We start from the raw sequence: 15,719 nt of genomic DNA, 5'->3' as shown, positions 1-15,719 counted from the left end.
CCCTCCACCAAACTTTACACTTGGCACAATGCAGTCAGACAAGTAGCGTTCTCCTGGCAACCGCCAAACCCAGACTCGTTCATTGGATTGCCAGATGGAGAAGCGTGATTCGTCACTCCAGAGAACACATCTCCACTGCTCTAGAGTCCGACGCTTTGCGTTGCGCACTGTGATGTAAGGCTCGGATGCAGCTGCTCGGCCATGGAAACCCATTCTGTGAAGCTCTCTACGCACCGTTCTTGAGCTAATCTGAAGGTCACATGAAATTTGGAGGTCTGTAGCGAATGACTGCAGAAAGTTGCCGACCTCTGCGCGCTATGCGCCTCAGCATCCGCCGACCCCGCTCTGTCATTTTACGTGGTTTACCACTTCGTGGCTGAGTTGCTGTCGTTCCCAATCACTTCCACTTTGTTATAATACCACTGACAGTTGACTGGAATATTTAGTAGGAAGGATATTTCATGACTGGACTTGTTGCACAGGTGGCATCCTATCACGGTACCACGCTGGAATTCACTGAGCTCCTGAGAGCGACCCATTCTTTCACTAATGTTTGTAGAAGCAGTCTGCATGTGTAGGTGCTTGGTTTTATACACCTGTGGCCATGGATGTGATTGGAACACCTGAATTCAATTATTTGGATGGGTGAGTTAATACTTTTGGCAATATAGTGTATATATCCTGTGAGTGAAAAATGAATTGCTTTAGTTTTAGTAAAAACAAATCTCGTAATGTCGCGCCCCCCTGGACAGGTACTTGCCCCCCCACAGGTTGAAACCCCCTGCTCTAAATCCCAAAAAGTGCTTTTGTTGAAAACCAAAATATGGTCACCCTAATACAAGCAGTCCTGATTTGTTTAAATTGTGTGTCGTCCCCACTTAAAAAAAATAAATAAATAAATAAAATAAAAACAAAGTAAATAAAAAATAAACTGCTAGGTCCGCTAATGTATCCCATAATGCAACTGGAGCTGCGTAGGCATTCAAAGCGGAATAAGAAACAAGAAAGATAGCGGAAAACTGAGTCCTCTGTTCACACGTGTAAGTAAGATAAATAAAATAAAACATTTTAAAGACGAATAAATAACAAAAACACGATAAATATCCAAAATTTTGGCGAGTGGGGTTTGTAATGAGTCTGTAACTATGGTGATATTACGTCATCACGTCCTTACGTCATCACTTGTCGTTCGCAAGATGGCGCATGTAGTACGTAGCGGTGTTGTGTGCATACTGCATACTTCTGTACTGAAAGTATGTACTTTTTTACCGGCCGAGTAGTGCATACTTCCTCCAATCTAGTACGTACTCTCTAAGTATGCGATTCCGGACGCAGCGATAGTTGTAAGGCTGCTTTGTAAACACGTGACTGTACTATGGCATGCATTAAGACGATTTTGGCCCCAAATGCATGCCATACTGTACGCCCGCGTAAAGCTGTGCTGCGATTAGTCCTGCGTTTGATGACGTCACATCGACGACCAAAGAGGAGGAAGTAGTTAATGTGTGTGTCAATGTGCAGATACATGACTTTTTGAATCAACACACCTCATCGTTTTTTTGCATTTAATATCTGATTATTTTCATCATGTCCGTCAGGAATCCTGGAACTGACCTGGGTAAGTGTTTTAATTACCGTATTTTGTAATGACTGCACATTCTATCTGCACCCGATGACAAATTATTGGGTATTATTGGGTTGTGGATCATTCTCAGCACTGCAGTGTCACTGACTTGGTGGTGGTGTGTTAGTGTGTGTTGTGCTGGTTTGAGTGGATCAGACTTAGCAGAGCTGCTGGAGTTTTTAAATAGTGTCCACTCCCTGTCCACTCTATTAAACACTCCTACCTAGTTGGTCCACCTTGTAGATGTAAAGTCAGACGATTGCTCATCTATTGCTGCTGTTTGAGTTGGTCATAGTTCTAGACCTTCATCAGTGGTCAAAGGACGCTGTCTACAGGGTGCTGTTGGCTGGATGTATTCATGGTTGGTGGACTATTCTCAGTCCAGCAGTGACAGTGAGGTATTTACAAACTCCAGAAGCGTTGCTGTGTTTTATTCATTCATACCAGCACAACACACCACCACCATGTCAGTGTCACTGCAGAGCTGAGAATAATCCACCACCCAAGTAATACCTACTCTTAGTCCTGACCATTGAGGAACAGCATGAAAGGGGGCTAACAAAGCAGAGGAACAGATGGACTACAGTCAGTAATTGTAGAACTACAAAGTGCTTCTATATGGTAAGTGGAGCTGATACAATGGACAGTGAGTGTAGAAACAAGAAGGTGGTTTTAATGTTATGGCTGATCAGTGTATATCTACACCTAAAAGTAATTAATATTTAATATATATTGCCTTATAATGTGGTGCAAGTTTAAGTAGTTTGGGAATATCCTGTGTGCACACAGTGCTGAGAATGACCCACCACCCAAATAATACCTACTCTGTAGTGGTTCTGGGAGAGTCCTGACCATTGAAGAACAGCATGAAAGGGGGCTAACAAAGCATGCAGAGAAACAGATGGACTACAGGCAGTAATTGTAGAACTGCTAAGTGCTCCTGTATGTTAAGTGGAGCTGATAAAATGGACAATGTGTGTAGAAACATGGAGCTGGTTTGTGTGTGTGTGTGTGTGTGTGTGTGTGTGTGTGTGTGTGTGTGTGTGTGTGTGTGTGTACACATGATCTACAAACTGGTCAGACCCTGTGACCCTCACATACTGTTATACATTACATGGCTGTGCACCTGAACTTAACATTTTGGTGATTATTTAATGTCCAATTTTAAAAACATTTGTATTAATATGCACGTTCCTGCACGTTCAGTATGTTGTATTACACTTTTGAACATGTTTTCAGGCAGGCACGTGCACAGATAGACCCCTAGTGGTGCTCAAGCACCTGCCCTTTTGCCCTGGATGAGAAAAGTGCCCTTTCTGCTGGAACCCAATTTTTTTCTACATTCATTAATATTTAAAAATAAATATTACCTTCTCTGTCATCAATTCCCCCCAAAAGTGTTTCACTAGTTTTGTTTTATTTAAAATCTTACTTATTTTGATGTGAAAGCCTTAAAAAAAAAAAAAAAAAAACATGAGCACAAACATTCTGCAGGAAAATGTCAAGTAGCTCTCACAGTAATTTGTTGAAAATAGATACAAACATACAATATTTTTTAATTAAAGCATCATGGCCAAAACGCTGTGTGGGAAAAGTCACCTTTAGTCAAGGAGTTATTTTCATGCAAGCATTTATACTTCAACAGTTGAGGTTTACAAATGAGGAATAATTTTGCTAGGTAATTAACATTACAAACTAATATATGTAGAAGGCTAAATATAATGCTCTATGATATAAAACAGCATACAAAAAATGACGAATAAATAGGAATGTTATTTAGCTGTCTATTTGATTTTATTGGCATAATAATAGGCCCATTGTTAACATTAAATACCCAAAGTGGGTTTCTGATTCGAAATCAAAGGTAGTTCTTAAGTTGAGCTATTTTTTGATGATTATTTAATATATTGTTTGTTTATTAAAAAGCGCACAATATGGCCTTGTTTTTGCCTGTTTTTTTTTTATTTATTCAATTTGATAATTTGAGTTATTTGATTAGATGTGTATTGATTGTGTTAACAAAAATAAACATACAAGTTAAATATCCTGCTGGCATCCTCGTATACATTTACGTTTACTTTATAAAGAGTCAGAAGAAAGGGTTTTTTTTCTTCACCCTCTCGATCTTCAGATCTTGTCTAAAAAACCACAATACAACCACTATATGTATTTAAAAAATACCTTTGGTAATCAAATAGAAGGAAAATAAGTTATAACAGAATATTGGTATATATAACATACAGAAAGACAAATGCAAACAGCGCTGGTGTCATGTGAAGGTTTACTTTTAATATCTTAATAACAGGTATGACTAAACCATGTTTTACTTGAGATAAAAGTAGCAGAACATCAGTAAAACCCAACCTCATAACTAACGTTACATCTTTAATTTTTAGTCTGTGTGTGTGTGTGTGTGTGTCTGTGTGTGTGTCTGTGTGTGTGTGTATGTGTCTGTGTGTGTGTCTGTTTATGTGTGTGTCTGTGTGTGATGTCCTGCAAAAGATTGTTGTTACTAAAAGTAAATAAAGAATCTGTGCACATTTTTGCACACCAGTTGAATTGTTTTTGGTGAATTGTTTTTTGGCCGATAATCCCTTTGTTAGCACTGATTCTGTACTTTAAAAACACACTGAAATGCAACATACTTGTAATTTCAATTAAACAAACAAAGCTACCATATTTCTCTCTTTCACAGATCTGGAATGGGTTTCAAAGGTCAGAGTAAACACTCAGGCTGTGCTGAAACGGGCCCAACAAGTTCAAGGCCGCAAGGTGGCCAAAAGAGAGTGGCAGGTAGTCTAATTATTATTATTATTATTTTTTTTAGTTTTAGTTTTAAAAATTATGATTAATCTGTGTCTTTTAAAAACCCATCATGTATACAATTCTCTGTAGGCAGCCTGGCTCCTGAAAGCTGCCACCTGCATAGATCTGACAACGCTAGCTGGAGATGACACGCCATCTAATGTCCACCGGCTTTGTCTAAAGGCCGTGCAGCCCATCCGCTATGATCTGCTGCAGAGCATGGACATGCATGATAAAGGTTTGTTGCTACTCGGTTAAATAAGTATGTGTACATACACTGATCAGCCATAACATTAAAACCATGTCCTTGTTTCTACACTCACTGTCCATTTTATCAGCTCCACTTACCATATAGAAGCACTTTGTAGTTCTACAATTACTGACTGTAGTCCATCTGTTTCTCTGCATGCTTTGTTAGCCCCCTTTCATGCTGTTCTTTAATGGTCAGGACTCTCCCAGGACCACCACAGAGTAGGTATTATTTGGGTGGTGGATCATTCTCAGCTCTGCAGTGACACTGACACGGTGGTGGTGTGTTAGTGTGTGTTGTGCTGGTTTGAGTGGATCAGACACAGCAATGCTAAAGGAGTTTATAAACACCTCACTGTCATTTCTGGACTAAGAATAGTCCACCAACCAAAAACATCCAGCCAACAGCGTCCTGTGACCACGGATGAAAGTCTAGAAGATGACCAACTCAAACAGCAGCAATAGATGAGCGATCATCTCTGACTTTACATCTACAAGGTGGACCAACTAGGTAGGAGTGTCTAAAAGAGTGTACAGTGAGTGGACACAGTATTAAAAAAACTCCAGCAGCGCTGCTGTGTCTGATTCACTCATACCAGCACAACACACACTAACACACCACCACCATGTCAGTGTCACTGCAGTGCTGAGAACGATCCACCACCTAAATAATACCTCCTTTGTGGTGGTCCTGTGGGGGTCCTGACCATTGAAGAACAGAGTGAAATCAGGCTACAAAAAGTATTTAGAGAAACAGATGGAGTGCTCCGATATGGTGCTGATAAAATGGACAGTGAGTGTAGAAACAAGGAGGTGGTTTTAATGTTATGGCTGATCAGTGCATACTGGTGTGTTACTGCAGGCAGGGTCAGACATGATCTCTTAATAAAAATACACATCTAGGAAAACGTCAACATAAGTTGGTTATTAACTGTGCAGAATGTTAGGCTATGCCCAGATTTTTTTTAATACATTCCCCTGGTTTACCTTTTGGAGAAAGTCAGCTGTTTGCCATGTAGAGGAAAAAACACAGCTTTAATTCAATTCAAAGTTAAGAATTTGCTTAACTGACATATGCTTAACGTTTGATTTCATTATCTTTGAAGTGTTTTGCAGCTGGGCATTCCACATACCAGTACCCAGCTGGTCTTTCATGAACGCAACTAATTCTTTGAGCATCATATTTGCTACCACTATATCTAAAAACTACCCCAACTAACTTCCATTTACACCAGAGAAGCCCATGCCATACTTATGCCATTAAAATATGCAGAGGAGACCCAAAGATCTAGTCATATTATGCCCAGACTCAGAGTCATGTCTTAAAGAACTAGTCATACGCCGCTCAGGTGGCGCAGCGGTAAAAACACACGCTGCAACCAGAGCTGGGATCTCGAATACATCGTATCGAATCTCAGCTCTGCTTTGCCCAGCTGAGGCTGAGTGGTCACATAAACAACGATTGGCCTGTTGTTCAGATGGGCGAGACTAAGCCGGATATGGGTCTCTCTCTGTCAGAATGGTGCAGTTACGACTTCTGCTGGCTGATTAGAGGCGCCTGCACAGAGATGAGGAAAGAGTGCTCTTAGGGTGTGTCTCACCATACACAACGCTAGGTGGCACAACACTCGTCAATGTGTGGGTGATAAGATGCATACGGCTTGCTGCCCACGTGTCGGAGGGGGCGTGGGTTAGCTTCGATCTCCTCGGTCAGAGCGGGGATCGGTATAGGCAGAGAGGAAGCATGATGCAATTGGGGGCAATTGGACGTGCTCAAGGGGGAGAAAATGCATTTAAAAAAAAAAAGAACTAGTCATACGCACCAGATCACCCCATAATCAATAAACAAAAGCCAGAGAAATAACCAGACAAAATATAACAATATAACAAACAAAATTCCCTCTACAGATATAAATGCTGGTTTCTTTATGGAGGAGCTTTTCTACCCTGGTTTACGGTGGCTAAGTGGGTAGCACTGTCGCCTCACAGCTAGAAGTTCCTGGGTTTGATTCCCAGGTGGGGCGATAATTTCTGTGTGGAGTTTGCATGTTCTCCCCGTGTCTGCGTGGGTTGCCTTCGGAAGCTCCGGTTTCCTCCCACAGTCCAAAAACATGCAAGTAAGGTGAATTGGAGATACTAAATTGTCCATGACTGTGTTTGATATAACCTTGTGAACTGATGAACCTTGTGTAATGAGTAACTACCGTTTCTGTCATGAATGTAATCAAAGTGTAAAACATGACATGGGTAAACAATTTACCCTGGTTTACAGTTTTCTCCTACCTTTTTTTACATCTGCAACTGTACCTTGGCCCAGAAGAGGGGGACAAAGTACTTTCTTTAAATACAAGCCTGAAACCATTTAACTACATTACACGTGTGTGTTTACAGGAATTTCAACTGCCGCAGTGTGTGTTTATCCAGCTCGTGTGAATGATGCTGTTAAATCTTTGAAAGCAGCCAACTCCAGCATACCTGTAGCCTCTGGTTAGTTCCAAACCCTAACCCTTTAACAGTTTACTTTTTAAATAAATTTAATGGTCATTTAAAGTGGTACTAGTTTTCATCCTTGTATTTAAATCCAGTGGCTACTGGATTCCCTGCTGGTCAGACTCCACTGAAGACACGCCTGGAGGAGGTGCGTATGGCTGTGCAGGATGGGGCCACTGAAATCGATATTGTCATTAATCGGACGTTGGCAGTTACCGGACAGTGGGCAGGTTTGTGTTCTTGTCTGTACATCCATTCATTAAAATGCAGTTGACCACAAAAATGTTGTTTAACATGGATACAGCTATCTGTATTTTCAACACCATAAATCTATATCAGTGGTATTTTACACCTCAAAATGGTTATTTTTATTGGGACAGAATGAAACACCAGAATTCAATGAATAAGAGGTGTGTCCCAGTACTTTAGTCCATATAGTGTTTCTGTATATGTAAAATACATATTAATAACACGGGTATGTTGCCACATCTAGACAAATGGGTGCTGCACAACAAAATGGGTTTTAGAATCTTGGTTTGAGCCTTACCTCCAGTTCCAGGCTGTGCAGAGTTTTGCATGTTCTTCCAGTGTTTCCTTTGGGTACACCAGTTTTCTAATATATTTTCAAAACAAGCAAGTATTTGCATTGGTTGCTTTTATTCGACCCTAGATGCAAGTGAGTGAGTAAAATAGTTCAGTGTGTGTCGCTGTGGAATAGATTTCTATTAGATTGTAATAGATCCTGTCAAGGGAGTGTTTCCATTGTTTCTGTGTGGCACCTTACCACATAAACCAAGTTTTGCTATATTATATGGCCAAGAATATGTGGACACACCCTTCTTATTTTTGACTTTAGGAGTTTTAGCCACACCCATTGCTAACAGATGTCTAAAATCTGTTATATTAAAACTAAATTAAATGCTTAGAACCTTGTGACAACAGGCGTCCATCCATCATCACTGCCTGACCTCACAGACTTTGACTGAATGAGCAAATTCCCAGGCAACTTAAACAGTCTGGTGGAAATCCTTCCCAGAAGGGTGAAGGATTTTGTAGCTGCAAAAGAGGGGGGAGTTAAAGTCCATATTAATAGCAAAGGTTTGGAAATGAAATGTCCAACAAGCTTTAGGTGTTCAACTACCATTCTCATATTTCCAGACAACAGGAACTATTAAATATGGCCTAACTACATTTCTTTAGTAAAGTCATAACAAATCATGCAATGAGCTGCTAAATTTAAAGCATGTACAGAAGGTGGTGCAATTAATTCACTCATGAGCCTTTATTAATAGGCTAATCTCACTGGTTTATAGTTTATTGTAAACAGAAAGCTGAAAATCAAAAATTGTGATTATTTTTGAATTACAAAGGGGTTATGTATTTATAGTTTTTTGTTCTCCTCAGCCTTGTACGATGAGGTCCGGCAGTTCCGAGAGGCATGTGGCAATGCCCACATGAAGACCATCTTGGCAGTTGGAGAGCTGGGGACATTCACTAACGTATACAAGGCCAGTCTGGTGTCCATGATGGCAGGTAATGCAAAAATTCTTTTGAGACTGTAAGGAATAGAGTATATATATTTTTTAATCCAGTTCTGTGTGGCCATTTTTGTTGTTTGGTTTGTTTATTAGGATTTTAAAGTCATGTTTGTCAAGGTGTCTGGTTACATTCATGACAGGAACGGTAGTTAGTTACTCATTACACAAGGGTCATCAGTTCACAAGGTAATATCGAACACAGTCATGGACAATTTTGTATCTCCAATTCAACTCACTTGCATGTCTTTGGACTGTGGGAGGAAACCGGAGCACCCGGAGTACACCCACGCAGACACGGGGAGAACATGCAAACTCCACACAGAAAGGACCCGGAGCGCCCCACCTGGGGATTGAACCCAGGACCTACTTGCTGTGAGGCGACTGTGCTGCCCACTGAACCACCGTGCCGCCCGGCCATTTTTGTTCATAAATAAACATGACTTGACTTGGCTTATGTAAGAGAGTGAGGGGCAACTCCATATTAATACCCATGATTTTGAAATGGGATTTCGGACAAGCTCATGGTCAGGTGTCCACATTCAGTTCAGGTTTGGGTAATCTTAGATTTTTTTTCTAACTATGCAGGAACTACACCCGGTTCCACTTATCAGCTCCTTAAAGACTGAAACAAATGAATATTGATTGCCAGAACTGCCTACCTTTATAATACTCAACTGTAGCATGTGCAATGGGTTGTAATGCCCACTACATGGTGCTGTTGCTCAGCTATTGTTTCACTTACCTTTTCTCCAGATGGCCTACCATTATGCCACACAGACACACACACACACACACACACACAGAAGGAACCAGCCAGTGAAAGTGTGCTTAAATAGCCATCGTCCGTTAAGCCGATTACTGTACCCAATTGTCAGTGGTGCTGATAGGGATCATTATTAAAATGCATTGCTTTTGTCGCCACGCTCACTCCTTAATCTCCCCTTGTTCCTATGAATTGCGTATGAGGTTTCTGAAATTGAATGATAATTTTGCCTATTAATCTGCAAAGACGAGGCTATTTTACTCCCTCGCTTGCCGGCACTGTACCCCCGCACCGCCGCAAATGAATAGAGCTTCATTACTGTCGGCTGCATTTAATAACCGTTATCCATTATGGTGTAATTAAGACTCCCCAGAATGAATCTCAAGGATTATGCCAGTTTAAGAGAGAGAGAGGGGGCAAGAGAAAGAGTGGAGAGGGAAAAGGAAGTGAGAAAAAAAAGAAGAAAAAAGTTAAACAACACATTGAACATATATTTAATGAACTGAAAAAAATGTTCATCTTGTCCTGTTTGGTAATGAACTGTCATTAGAAAGACGGCTAGGCAAGAGAGTGGGGGTTCAAATCCTGTCCAGTTTGTAGTTCATCTATTAAAATTGTAATTTTATCTTCTATTTTTATCAGAACACTGATAAACCATAATTGTCTCTGAAGGAAAGAGAAGGGGGAAAATGAGAGCTCTTATTGATGAACACGCTCATGCCTTGTGCTCACTGCAGACAGGAGCATATGTTCTTGTCTGGCCCACAGTTCTCTCAGGACTAATGCCCTGTCTGAGCATGGAAGCCAGATGGCACAGATAATGCCAAAATAGAAGCACATTCTAAAAATGTAAATCTTTAAATCAGGCTTTTCTATTTTTGTGGCTCATTTGGTACCTCACAAAGCATCCTGAAGCAAAACTTCTGTTCCTGGATTCCGTTCTTTGTGGATATACAATCACTGACTGTAGCCTGTATGTTGCTCTGAATACTTTATCACCTATCTGTGGCACATTTATGAATTAAACGGTGTGACCTCTTTAGGACCCCCACAACCATATGATGTTAGGAGGGTGACTATTCTCAGCATTGCGATGACTAACCTGCTAATAACAAGGTAGTGTGTGTTGTACTGGTATGAGTGTATTAGGTGCAGCAGTGTTGTTGGGATCAAGATGCCTCTGCTCCAAAATGGACTTCTTCTTCATCATTTATTTTTTCATATTGTTCCACTGCATTATCCTGGTCAGGGTCACGGTAGCTCTGCTTTTCCTGAATTAATTGGGTGCAATGCAATAACATACCACAGACAGGATGCCAAACTGCCCCATTATTCTAGACATAGCCAAACAGGTCTGTATGTAGATGCCTACCAATGACCGGCCGATAGCACCGCTTGGGATTCGAACCCTGGACCCCAGTAGTAGTGAGCTAGCATAATTTTTTGATGCGCTATCCAACTTCCCAGTTCTTTTTCTTCTTGCTTGACATTCTATCAGCTTCTAATTCATTGCAGTCCTGTATTGTTTTTTTGCTGGTTTATCTGACAAATGGTTAGTGGTGGCAGTTTGGGTTCTCACCCAGACAAGAGGCAAGAAATCACTGTTTTATGTATGTTTTCTTGTGAGCAGTCAGCATTAATAGTCACAACAAGAAGGAAGTTTAGGTTTCAATGATTTAGTCAGAAAAAAATACAAAAATAATGAACCTTTATCCAACCAACAAACATTTAAGCCTGCCAACAGAAATCCCAATAAATAGCAATAACTTTTTCGTTATTTTGATTGGTATGGGCCAACAGCAATGGTGTATGGATAAATATGTTGAGAGTTGCCGAAAGATTGCATTGGCATTTTCGTCCTGGTCAGCGGGGCTGCACATAAAATGGAAAAAGTTTAAAATTCCTAGACTGTCATGACCTATATGTTCTTTACAAGTTAATGTAGACCAGAAATCTGGAACCTCCACCATTGTAGCAGGATGAAAACCTCACTCATGTCTTCTTCGTCCACCAGGATCTGACTTCATCAAAACTTCAACTGGGAAAGAGTCCGTCAATGCCACATATCCTGTGGCCATAGTGATGGTGCGGGCTATCCGCGACTACTTCTTAAGGACTGGACACAAGGTAAAATCACATATTATTTTTAATACAATTGCTTTACTGTATCTTGAGCTGCTGTAATAACTGACTTTCCCTTAATAAAGCCATCCATCCATCCAATCCATCCATCTAAACTGCCGTTCCTGTCATGAATGTAACCAAAGTGTGTTAAACATGATGTTAAAATCCTAATAAACAAACAAACAAGGAATATGCACTGTGTCTTCAATGTCTATACAGGTTTAATTCTACCTTAGAATAAAATGCCAGTAGGTAGCTACTCTGCATTGCCCTGAGGCTGCTTTCATATGACGAGAGTTTTGTGTTTTGTTCATCATGAGACCATGCTGCTTATGGTGGCAGTTACGCTGTTCACATGATACACGGCAACACCGCTTTCTGCTGTGCAGCTGAGCGACAAGCTTGAAAACAATACGTGATGCTGACTGACAGTATTGAAAGTTTATTCATATGCAGTTTCGTGTTTAGCTGGAAAAACGTTTGGCATTTGAATATTTAAGAGTATTAAAAAAAGAAATGGGTAATGAAACTTTATAACAGAAATCCTGACTATAAGTCCACATGCATTGGGGCTTAAAAACTTTTAGTGTAACTGTTTATTGTTGAAGTATTGTTTACACGAGTCTGTTGGTGTATGTGATGCAGGTAGGTTTTAAGCCAGCAGGAGGTATTCGCACTGCGCAGGAGTCTTTGGTATGGCTGGTGCTGATGAAGGAGGAACTAGGAGACCAGTGGCTTACTCCTCACCTGTTCCGCCTGGGAGCCAGCAGCTTGCTTGGAGACATTGAACGGCAGGTGGGATTTGATCCAATCAAAACATGCAGAATTCCTTTCTGGCCTTCATGTACAGCAGGTCGATTATAGACAGTTAGAACTCATGCATATTAGCTGTGCAGCCGTTATTAATATTAGAATTTTAGAATATTATTTATTGATCAATAATCTTTATCAATATTAGATTTTAATTAATGGTTTAATTATTTGGTTATTTGGAGCCCTTTTATGACATTTGAGATGTAAGACATCTAGAGTGCTGAAATCTAGGATTAGGCTTGAATTTACTTACTTTTTTGAGATCTAATGTGCATACTTCTTGCCTTCTTGTAAATTCAAATAAAAAAAATACAGATACTATATACCATACTATATATTTCCTTTGTATTCCTCTACTGCTCGGCCAGACAATAGAAGTCACTGTTGCAGGAGTAAGGTTTGGCATTTAACCCTAGCCCTGCATTAATCACTACACTTACTGATCTACTTTGTTCCCAAGTTTCTTCTATTTTTAATATTTGTCACACTTGCTTCAAATGCTTAAGAAATGCTGGTCTGCCCTACCTGGCCCTATGTGAAAAAGTAATAGCCCCCTTAGCTATTGAATCAACCAGTTAACCAAATTCAGTTTACATTTTCACTAGCCAAATCCAGGCATGATTACTGCCAGAACTGTTGAATCTAAACATCACTTATAGAAGCTGACTGGCAATGTAAAGATATTTCCCAGGAGTGGCTGGCCTACTAAAATTTCACCAAGAATGCATTGACTACTCATCCAGGAGGTCTTAAAATAGCCCAGACTAACATCTAAAGAACTGCAGATCTCACTTGCCTCAATTAAGGTAAATCTATGTACATGACTTCACAATAATATAAACACTGGGCAAATATGGCATCCATAAGAGGGTTGCAAGGCACCCAGGTGGGGCAGCGGGATATTCCGCTAACACACTCCTCGGTTCAAAACTCGGTGTTGCCACCGGTCGGCTGGGCGCCATCTAGCAGGCATAATTGGCAGTGCCTGCAGCAGACACGGTTCTGCTAAGGCGGATGACCGGACTATTTGGGTGGGGTCTTCAAACACTGTGTAAGGACCCTGACTGGCAGATTGAGAGGAGCCTGTGCAGAGTGCATTGGTGAAAAAGGGTTCCGCAAAGGGCTGTGCACGGGTCGGAGGAGCAGCAATATTCCCACCTCGACTGCAATCAGGGATCCCCTAGCAGCGGAAGACAAATTAACTACGCTAAATTGGAAGAAAATGGGAGAAAAATAAATAAAAGAGAAAAAAAAGAGGGTGCAAACCACTGCTGACCAAAACAGAGAACAAAGGTGTATCACATTTGCCAAAAAAAATCGTAATGACTCAAGACATGTGAAAAAGTAAAATTCTTGTGATAAAGTTCTACTACTACTACATTTGGGATAAAGTTCTGTGGACTGGTGAGTCAAAGGTGGAACTGTTTGGAAGACATGAGTCCTGTTATATCTGGCACAAAGATAATACCGCAGTCTTCTTTCTGAGGACTACAGCCTTGTTGTGGTGCACCTTTTTGAGCGGACCCCCATGATTGGATCCAGAGTGGCTGCTCCGCTCTTTTTATAGCCCATTCCAGCTTTTACCAAGTTCCTCTCTCTTTATGCTTTTTAGAGAACACAGGTAGCAAGCGTTAGTATCCCAGTGTAAAAGAGAACCACTGTTCTGTTTTTCTACTCTCTTTTCCTTTTAAGGTGAACGGGGTTGAATATTTCTGATTGCAAATGTGTGAGTGTGTGTACATATATGTACAGTATATATACATGATTTTTATTTTTGCATCCCTACAGATTTACCACTATGTGACTGGACGCTACCCAGCTTATCACGAGCTGCCTATGGCCTGATTTTTTTTTTTATGATTAATGGGATGAAGCACCTGCTCAGATCAGCTCACCAAAATACTTGTAGTGTTCATGAAGGATGATACTATCTGATAATGTTGTGACCAAATGTACTGTAGTCCACACTGCAGACATGCAGCTACGATATCAGAATCAGAATACTTTATTGATCCAAGAGGGAAATTGCAGTATAGGGTGGTGCCTCATACTGCCCGTGTCTTGATTTTGTATTGTTGATGAAACAAATGATTTTGATGAAAATCATAATATAAAAGCTTGAGATGTAACATGTAAAATTTGAATAACTGCTGTAAAGTGATGATAAATATTCTAAAATGACCTTAATAAAAGTGAAGTATATAATAAAATGTTACAGCATGCCAGTTTTGTGTTTTGGCAGCATGGTCGTGCAGCTGTATACAGAATGACACAAAAGTGGATCTCTTAATATCTAATTACTCATGTCCTTAACAATTCCAAACAGTAATGTGGAATTGCATATATTTTAGGCTTATATAAAATAATGGTGTTGTTTTTGACTCTTATACACTGAAAATAACACAAATATAATATAAATACACTGAAATACAATTGAAAACAGAAATCAATAAAAACTAGTGCTGTCAAAATTAACGCGTTAATTATTGCGATTAATTTGAAGTATTTAATGCGTTAAAAAAATTAACGCAATTAACGCAGCTGGGTGTTTACTTTGGACCATCGTGGCTAACGATGGATTAAAATTGGGTTTTAGACGGGAAGTTTTACTTTAAAAAGTTGGTACATGAATTATTTTCCCTTCTGCTCTTCCCTCGCTCTTCCGACCTGTGTGTGTGCGTGTGTGTGTGTGTGTGCGAGACCTGTTTTCTCTCTCTCTGGGTGTGTTCGAAAAGCTAGTGAGCTCTCTACATAGACAGCATTTTACATCATCCTGTGCGTGCTCCTGAGAATGAGGCTGTTCGAAATCCTAGATGCCTTAAAATTCTCACTACTGAGGCATCTTAATATTTCAATGTTATTTTGGCTCAAGAACGAGTGAGCATCCGACGCTGCCTTAGTGATCAAGGCAATCCCAGCATTCATTGCGGGTCGGGTGCTCTTCTCTCACAGAAAAATAAACATGGCTGACGGGGCGGAGAAACGAATGGAGTTATTTTCAAACGTAAATAAAATATTACTGATTTTTAACTTGTGTAAACTTGTACCAAGTGTTTTTATTTGCAAGTTCGGGCTTGTCAGGAAATTTTACCGTTATCGGTACATGAAGGAAGATGTTATATTGACGTTAGCGTGCCTCAGTTTATTGGTTTTAATTGCAAGATGCTAAATGCTAAACGCGAAATGCGAAACCCGATTGAATCGCTGTCTAAGTAGCGCGTTCGAATAACCTGTCTTATAAGTCAATGACTTATTAGAATCCTCTCTACTAAGGCAGCTGCCTATGTAGACAGTAAGACAGCAAGGCAGCTCC

At 40.3% G+C, this 15,719-nt stretch overlaps 1 protein-coding gene across 2 annotated transcripts; it reads left to right on the top strand.

Annotated features, from left to right (window-relative positions):
• The first annotated feature begins 1,259 nt into the window (after positions 1 to 1,259).
• On the top strand, positions 1,260 to 14,616 carry dera (deoxyribose-phosphate aldolase (putative)). Of its 2 annotated transcripts, none has more exons than XM_063006102.1 (9): positions 1,260 to 1,618; positions 4,320 to 4,417; positions 4,520 to 4,667; positions 7,070 to 7,165; positions 7,264 to 7,398; positions 8,573 to 8,701; positions 11,484 to 11,596; positions 12,239 to 12,388; positions 14,195 to 14,616. In XM_063006102.1, exons 1-9 carry the CDS (start codon positions 1,588 to 1,590, stop codon positions 14,249 to 14,251), a joined length of 957 nt encoding a protein of 318 aa, XP_062862172.1. In that variant the 5' UTR covers positions 1,260 to 1,587; the 3' UTR covers positions 14,252 to 14,616. The 2 variants fall into 2 exon arrangements, with proteins under 2 accessions (XP_062862172.1, XP_062862180.1); XM_063006110.1 differs by having other exon boundaries at positions 1,532 to 1,618; positions 4,524 to 4,667.
• Positions 14,617 to 15,719: the final 1,103 nt, after the last annotated feature.

This window comes from Trichomycterus rosablanca, chromosome 1 (genome assembly GCF_030014385.1).
Source record: "Trichomycterus rosablanca isolate fTriRos1 chromosome 1, fTriRos1.hap1, whole genome shotgun sequence".
Taxonomy (NCBI): domain Eukaryota; kingdom Metazoa; phylum Chordata; class Actinopteri; order Siluriformes; family Trichomycteridae; genus Trichomycterus; species Trichomycterus rosablanca.
The sequence above is the reverse complement of the archived record's forward strand: the minus strand, read 5'-3'. Positions and strand labels throughout refer to the sequence as shown.

Excerpts from the sequence above, each read along its gene's own strand:
- dera (XM_063006102.1), top strand. The coding sequence starts at position 1,588 with ATGTCCGTCAGGAATCCTGGAACTGACCTGG. Across the intron at positions 8,702-11,483 it reads TCTGGTGTCCATGATGGCAG|GATCTGACTTCATCAAAACT; the intron begins GTAATGCAAAAA and ends TTCGTCCACCAG. Across the intron at positions 12,389-14,194 it reads TTGGAGACATTGAACGGCAG|ATTTACCACTATGTGACTGG; the intron begins GTGGGATTTGAT and ends GCATCCCTACAG.